The sequence below is a fragment of the Physeter macrocephalus genome, chromosome 17 (genome assembly GCF_002837175.3).
Source record: "Physeter macrocephalus isolate SW-GA chromosome 17, ASM283717v5, whole genome shotgun sequence".
Taxonomy (NCBI): Eukaryota; Metazoa; Chordata; class Mammalia; order Artiodactyla; family Physeteridae; genus Physeter; species Physeter macrocephalus.
The window spans coordinates 11,358,516-11,365,939 of record NC_041230.1 but is presented as its reverse complement, the minus strand read 5'-3'; the positions used below and the strand labels follow the sequence as shown (position 1 = coordinate 11,365,939).

At 53.2% G+C, this 7,424-nt stretch overlaps 2 protein-coding genes across 3 annotated transcripts in view; one reads left to right on the top strand and one right to left on the bottom strand.

Annotated features, from left to right (window-relative positions):
* PAF1 (PAF1 homolog, Paf1/RNA polymerase II complex component) overlaps nucleotides 1–3,843 on the bottom strand; it is a 5,242-nt gene extending 1,399 nt beyond the window's left edge. The window contains exons 1-11 of one of the 2 annotated variants that reach the window (XM_007114483.4): nucleotides 3,521–3,843; nucleotides 2,939–2,989; nucleotides 2,748–2,840; nucleotides 2,308–2,429; nucleotides 2,148–2,214; nucleotides 1,959–2,060; nucleotides 1,781–1,886; nucleotides 1,620–1,688; nucleotides 1,432–1,535; nucleotides 1,097–1,213; nucleotides 871–999 (exon numbers count right to left, since the gene is read on the bottom strand). In XM_007114483.4, coding sequence (XP_007114545.1) covers nucleotides 871–999; nucleotides 1,097–1,213; nucleotides 1,432–1,535; nucleotides 1,620–1,688; nucleotides 1,781–1,886; nucleotides 1,959–2,060; nucleotides 2,148–2,214; nucleotides 2,308–2,429; nucleotides 2,748–2,840; nucleotides 2,939–2,989; nucleotides 3,521–3,567 — 1,007 coding nt within the window. In that variant the 5' untranslated portion in view covers nucleotides 3,568–3,843. The remainder of the gene's footprint in view (nucleotides 1–870; nucleotides 1,000–1,096; nucleotides 1,214–1,431; nucleotides 1,536–1,619; nucleotides 1,689–1,780; nucleotides 1,887–1,958; nucleotides 2,061–2,147; nucleotides 2,215–2,307; nucleotides 2,430–2,747; nucleotides 2,841–2,938; nucleotides 2,990–3,520) is intronic. The other variant, XM_007114484.4, reaches the window with a different exon arrangement.
* A 200-nt stretch (nucleotides 3,844–4,043) lies between these two features.
* On the top strand, nucleotides 4,044–7,424 carry MED29 (mediator complex subunit 29). The gene is made up of 4 exons (XM_007114482.3): nucleotides 4,044–4,345; nucleotides 4,902–4,960; nucleotides 5,239–5,323; nucleotides 7,125–7,424. The coding sequence occupies exons 1-4, from the start codon at nucleotides 4,130–4,132 to the stop codon at nucleotides 7,365–7,367; spliced, it is 603 nt and encodes a 200-aa protein (XP_007114544.1). The 5' UTR covers nucleotides 4,044–4,129; the 3' UTR covers nucleotides 7,368–7,424.

The window sequence follows — 7,424 nt, the reverse complement described above, 5'->3', positions numbered from 1 at the left end:
GCCCCGGTCTGGGAGGATCCCACATGCCGCGGAGCGGCTGGGCCCGTGAGCCATGGCCGCTGAGCCTGCGCGTCCGGAGCCTGTGCTCCGCAACGGGAGGGGCCACAGCAGAGAGAGGCCCGCATACCACAAAAAAAAAAAGAAACTGTAATGTGAATTAGATACCAGCACTTTAAAAGAACAGAATCTGGATTTCTGGCTTTTGGAAAACAAGATTCTGTGACCCCCCTGGGCCTTTGTTGCCTTGCCGCCACCCCCTCACCCCCACCCCGAGCACAGCGGCAAATGGGTTGCTGTGCTGGGTCACAGTGCCCCTTGGAGGTTGCTGAGAGCTCCAGGTCACCCAGCCCCCAGCAGCCCGCTGTGCCTTTTAGATTTTTTGCCTGGCTTAATGGGATCAGAATTTGGATCTCTCCTTTAAATAGAAACTCCGGGTCACACTTTCCCAACCTTTACACCAAGGTTCCCAACACAGCCATAAACTTTTAACCATCAGGGAAGTCTGGGGGGTCGTGTTTTTTGAACTTGGGTATCTAGCGCTTCATTTAAAACATTCATGCTAATTTTATGTATTACTCCATAGTTGAGCTATGTTTACTCTTACATGAAGTCTCTTATTAGTATCGGTAAACTTGGTAGTCCTACCCTACATGAAAGCTCTAAATATCTCCAGTGTTAAGTAAAGATTTTCTTTCTGGGTTCTTGTGTTAGAACTAGGTCCAGCCCACACGCATGAACAGGCTTCTGCTCTTACAGATGCACATGGCAAATCTTTAGGTATAAATGACCTCCAAGGTGGCTCTTGCATACCCCAGGGTACTGAAGTACAAGCCCAGGCTAATCTGAGTGAGGTAGGACTGTGCTGAGTACCTGGTCTCCAACTCATTGTAGTAAACCCCATCACCCTCTCGGAAGATGAAGAAGTAGTTTTCCTCGTAGCCCTTGCTAGCCTTGTTCTTCACATTCCAGTTGTACTCCCGAGCAATCTTGTAGTCGTACCTGAGGATAAAAGGGATAGGGTCAGCCCCATTTCTTCCCTGTGAGGGAGAAAAGGAGACACTTCTTAATACCCAAAACCTAACCCCAACCCACGCACACGTCATCTGGCGCATAATCCATCTCCTCTTCCTGGTCCCGTTTTCGCTTCTTCAGTGTTTCTTCCACAGGCAGGAAGTAAGCCACAAATTGGTTCCCTTCCTCATCCATCATGCCCCTGGTTGGGGGAAAAGGAGGCGCAGTTAAGAGTGAGTGAGGAGAGGGGCGTGAGCCATGGCCGCTGAGCCTGCGCGTCCGGAGCCTGTGCTCCGCAACGGGAGAGGCCACAACAGTGAGAGGCCCGTGTACCGCAAAAAAAAAAAAAAAAAAAAAGAGAGTGAGTGAGGAGAAAGAGACAATAAGAAGCAGGCCAAGGTGGACAGCAGGGCCACTTACCTGATCATGGCCTGAGACATCATCTCCAATGCAGCTGCACCACTTGTGTCCTTGGGGGCGGGGTCTGAATCAAAGATTACCTGAGCGCAAGGGTTGATCCACATCTGGGAGATGGAGGGCATTGGGGTTAGACTGGGACAGGCAGAGATGGCAGGCTATCCCTCTCTGCCCCCTGCCCTGGATCTGACCTTAAAATCTGGAAAGACAGGCATGACCTCCACTGGTGTCACTCGGGGCTTGCTGTAATGCTGGGAGATCTGGCAGAGGCAAAAACAGGGTGAGAAGGAGTACAAAGTGCTCTGGAACCACACCTTTGTCTGCCTCCCCCGCATCCCAGTCCCTCAATTACGGATTTCTGGGCATCCTCAAAAGTCTTCTCAATAGCCGTGATCTGGCTATCCCTGTCTTTGTATATTTCTTCCTCAGTGAACTGCTGCTTCACAGAAACCCCAATCCTAGAGAGGAAGAAAAAAGCCTTCAGAGGCCACTGAATGCTCCACCTTCCCTCCCTAGCCACCACAACTTACTTAACCTCAGGCTTCTCATTGGAAATGCCATAACGATTGAACTCGGTGGAGATGTACTCTGTCTTCCGCATCCATGGCACCACCTTTGCATGCTGCTGGGATCTGGCGTGGGAGAATCAGGCACCTCAGGACCCCACTGCCTTCCTCCCATCAGAGCCAGTCCTGAGTCCCCACTCAGCACCCCCTCACCTCTTGGAGCTGGTAGGGGCCTGAATCTCCTCTTCCAAAAGCTTCTCATCAGCTGGATCTAGGAGTACTAGGAGAGAGCAAGGTGAGAGGAGGACTATGACGGAGGGCCACAGCCAGCCCTTGCTAGCCTAGGGCAGGCCCTCCCTGTCTCCCAACACACCATTGGGGTCGATGCGGTAGGTATCAGGGTTGATGAGGTCAATGGTAACTCCCAGGTCTGGCTCAGTCAGGAGATCATGTTTGTGCTGTTTCTCCAAGGAAGTCGCTTTGTACTGGACGAACCTGGGTGGGGAAACATGCCCATTATGGTTGCCTGATTCCAGCCTTATCCCTCACATCCCTGCTTCCCAGAGGCTAAGCTCCTCCAGGGAGGAACTCCGAATGAAATGTCCCCCATGTTGGAGTCAACAGGCTCGCAGCTCTCCAGTGGGAAGAGACTTGGATACTGCTTACTTCCCTACTTAAATATTTACGGGGCACCTACTATTATGTGCTAGCTACTGTTGTATGCCTGAACAGTCAACAAGAGAAGCAGTCCTTGCCCTCAAGGAACTCATATTCTAAGTGAGGCGTTTCCCTAACCCCCACGTGCAGTCTCACCTGTTCTGGTCGAAGGGATAGGTGATGAACTTGGGGTCGAAGGGGATGTCAGGGAGGCTATTGCAGTACTTGACTCGGCAGACCACTCCAGACCTGGGAACACAGTGGCTCAAAACCCGGCCCCTGATGCCCCACCTCTGTTCGCAGCCCCCACTGGCCCACCCGTCCTAAGAAAACACAATGGAGCTCACCTCTCAGGCAGAGTCCGGTGAGAATTGGGCCTGGTGGGTAAAAGAGATACACTGACAAAAGATGGAAAGAACGGGATTGACAGGAGAGCAAAGGGGGTTTTTCCAAGCTTTTAAAAGGGAAGGAGAGAGTGACAAACGCTAATTCCTCTTGGTAGGGGTGTCCCAAGTGCTCTAATGGAGAGTGTCACGTATTCCTTTCGGTGTTCCTAAAGGCTTTAATGAATGAAGCCAAGTGCTCAATACCTTTTGAAGGCGATGTGTTCAAATGCTTTAATAAAAAGGGTCACATGCTCAATTGTTTTCGGGAAAAGGGGTCTCCAAACGTTTGACTGGAAAAGTAAAAAATCCCTTCTGGGTAAAGTCCCCAAGAGCTTAATCCCAGAACTCCACAGCAGGGAAAGAGGGGGGCAATACGCCTTCTGAGACCCGGCCCCGTGAGCGGGTGAGCGCTCCGTGACGTCACGGGCTGACCTTGGGGGGCTGGTGAGGTTGTATGTTAAAAACTGGGCTCGACCCTCCCACCTCGCCAATGCCTACCCAAATGTAAAGAAAAACAGTACAGCCATGCGCCATAGAACCTACCTGTGGCCATCCTCGCGCTGGGCCTGGGTCTGGATAGTGGGCGCCATGGCGACGACGCGAGATAAGTCCTGACAAGAGACTCAAAGAGCCACGGTAAAAGGCGTGCCGACTTCGGCGCACGCCCAATCCGAGGCAGGGCTCGGGTTGACACCGCTCTCCTCAGGGATAGGGTCGGAGTGAGGTGGGCTGGTGAGAAGAGTTCCAGCAACACTGTAGTACTACGTAGTACTCAGGTAAACGCGCAAACAACGCCACGGACTGACTCACAGCTCCAGAACACCAACTGCCGCCAATGCTCTGAGGCCCGCAGGTCGCCTCAGGCGGCGACGCCTTCTGGGAAATAGAGTCTGATTGGAACCACACCCGGATTGGCGAGCGTCCGGGCAAAGGGCGGAGCGAGGCAGGGAGAGCCTCTTGTGATTGGTGAATCGGTATCTCAGTCTAGACGTCGGATTTGAGAGTTGAGTTGGAGGGTGGGTTCTTTCCTCCCATTGGTTAAATTTTCTGGGAGGCGGAGCTAACCAGCAAAAGGGGCCTAGAGACGAAGACGCTGAAAAGAAACCGGGAAGACGCACTTCTGACGCACTTCCCGCGCGCGAAGCGAGAAAGATGGCTGCATCCCAGCAGCAGGCTTCCGCGGCTTCCTCTGCCGCTAGTGTGTCAGGTCCGGGTTCGGCCGGTGGCTCGGGTCCCCAGCAGCAGCCACAACCACCAACACAGCTTGTGGGACCTGCCCAGAGCGGACTTTTGCAGCAACAGCAACAGGACTTCGATCCTGTGCAGCGATATAAGATGCTCATCCCGCAGCTGAAGGAAAGTCTGCAGGTGATTGGTCGGGAGATTTGGCTGTCTGACATCACGGGGGTGGGCGGGGGGACTGTTTAGTCAGGGAGAGAGCAAAAGGAGCGTTAGGCAGGGAAGAGGAATGAGACTTGATCTTCTTCGTGAGGCCAAAGCGAAGCTCTGTGGATTGACAGTGTGAGGTGGGATCAGGGCGGATCTTGAGCTTGAGACTGACTGGAATTCGAGGGAGAGGGAGTTTAAAAGAGAAACTTAGCTCTGGTCGTTAAAGCCTGAGGAAGGGACTGGCCTGTACAGAGACTGACCGTGAGTGGTGGGTAAGGGAGGGACATACTCTAAGGTATGTCCGGGAGGGTATTGGCGAGAACCCCAGGTGAGAGCGGGCCTCTGGGAAAATACAGGTGGTTATTGCTATAGAGGAATGGAAGCTGGAGTTACTCTGGGGTGACAGGACGGGAAGTGCCAAGTGAAGAGGAGGCCTGAGATTGGGTGTATCTTAAGGAAGAGTGTAGATCTACCAAAAGTGTCCTCTTCTCTTTCTCCATCTCCTGCACCTCCTTTTTTTTCTTCTTTAAACTAGACCTTGATGAAGGTTGCAGCCCAGAATTTGATTCAGAACACTAACATTGACAATGGACAGTGAGTACTCCTCTTTCTCCAGGCTGTCCTAACTCCATCCTAGTCTTAGAAAACTCATCCCCTTTGCACCACACCCACCCCACTTTTCTCTTATTTTCAAGCCTGGCTCCCTAGCGCCTGACCTTGCCCTTTTTGCCCCTTCTTCTATTAACTGTCCCCTAGGCCCTGCCTTGGGTCTCCTGGGCCTATACCTGGTTTTCTGATGGATACTTGGTTGGGTAGTCACTTAGTCCCAGAGATTGGAAATACATTCCGCACCTTCTATTCCTGGACTGTAGGAAGAGCAGCGATGGACCCATTCAGCGCTTTGACAAGTGTCTGGAGGAGTTCTATGCACTCTGTGACCAGCTAGAGCTCTGCCTGGTAAGGGGTCTCCTAGCCACCGGGTGACCACAACCCTGCCTCAGTTCCTGGTGCTTCAGGAACCTTCATTCAGTCAATCGACACACGCTCACTGAGCACCTCCTGCGGCCCAGACCTGTGCTGATGCTGCAACTGATGCTGGGGGCACAATACTGCCCAATCCTTGCCCTCACAGAGCTTCCAGTTCAGTGGGGTGACAAATATATCCTCAGACAGTGACAGCTCAGAGTAGTCAGGGCTCTGATGGGAGAAGCTCAGGCCATGGAGGGCTCTGAAGGGGGAAGCACAGACAGAAGGCTCAGGGCTGGAGTCGTGGAGGCACAGGCAGAGGGGGTAGGATTAAAATGAGGGAAGCTCAGGGCGCTGTGGAAGTCCAGAGAAGGCACCTGACCCTGCCTAGGGCAGGTTTAGGGAGGAAGTGGCTCAGGGTAGACTACTAGTGGAGAGCACATCTGAGCGGAGGCTGGAACAAAAATGGAAGAAGGGCAGGAGTTGAGAGGAGGGCAAATGGCTCAGAGCACAGCCTTTGGAGTCAGACGGACCACCAATCTCTACCTCTGAGCCTTGGGTTCCTCCTTTGGAAAATGGATTTTGGGGAAGGACTCAGCAAGATCTTGCATATAAAGCACTTAACCTGGTACTGGACACATGGCAAATGTTTCCTGTAGTATTCTCATTGTCATCATTATTTTGAACTGGACTTTGAAGGAAAAGTCAGTCTGAGGAGCCTCGTAGTGGTAGAAAGGTGTTCCAGCCAGACGGAACAGCTTCTGCTTTAAGTTCCCTTTAGGAACATCATGAAATTCAGTCTGGCTGAGGTGTGGTAGGCGTTGGCGCTTGTTGGATTTTGAATATAGCCTGGAGGGTGCTGGGGAGCCATGGAGGGTTTCAAGCAGCGAAGGACTTGGACCCATTTGCTTTTTAGGAATATGCTTCTGGCTGCCACATGAGGGATGGGTGCAAGGGGCTGAGAGTGGAGGCTGGGAGCCCATGGCAGGATTCAGGAGGGCTAGGTTCCACCAGGGCAGGGTCCTGAGGAAGTGGGAAAGGGCAGGTGGGAGAGATACTCAGAATGCTTTGTGCACAGGGCCATGGGACTGACGGTCTAGGGGAGGAGCCTCCAAGATGAGGCCCGGGGCTCTAGTTGGAATGGTAGGGCCGTCCCTGAGACAGAGACCCAGGAAGGAGAGTGGTTTTGGGGACAGAGTATGGGAACTCTGGAATTTTAGGGGAGGCTGGGCGCACAGAAGTGGTGTCATCAGTACAGAGGTTGGAACAGTAGTGTGTATGGGTGAGACAACCCCTAGAGGGCATGAGAATGAGAGGAAGAGAAGGGATATGGGAATTACCACACTTAAAGCTTAGGTAGATTAAAAAGCATCTAGAAGGACCAGCCAGAGAAGTAGGAGGAAAACCAGGAGGAGCAGGTGCCACCAGAGAAGCTAGTGCCAGTGCCAAGCCTAGAGTTAGGACAGTCACAACAATAGTAGTTGACATTCATCAACTAGCACTTAAGTTAACTTGCCAGGACCTGTGCCTGTGTCTCTTGCACACTGCTCTCACCATTCTCACCTTATTAGATAGTAGAAGTAGTTATTAAACCCATTTTCCAAAGGAGGAGACAGATGTGGAGAGGAGCAGCCGCGTGCCTGAGGTCACCCAGCGAGTGGCAGGGCCAGGCTCTGACCCCAAGACCCCAGGATTCCAGAGGCTGAAAAGGCTACCCCAGGCTGGCCCTTGGGGTGGGGTTGGCAGTACCCAGAGTGAAGGCTGATGCCACGCCTTGCCTGCCTGCCCACAGCGCCTGGCCCATGAGTGCCTGTCACAGAGTTGTGACAGTGCCAAGCACTCTCCGACACTGGTGCCCACAGCCACCAAGCCTGACGCCGTCCAGCCTGACAGCCTGCCCTATCCGCAATACCTGGCAGTCATCAAAGCCCAGATTGCCTGTGCCAAGGACATTCACACTGCCCTGCTGGACTGCGCCAACAAGGTCACAGGCAAGACGCCTGCACCGCCTACGGGCCCGGGGGGTGCCCTGTGAGCTGGCAGGGCTGGGAGTGGGGCTGGCAGTGGGGGAGGGAATGAAGAGTGGCCTCAA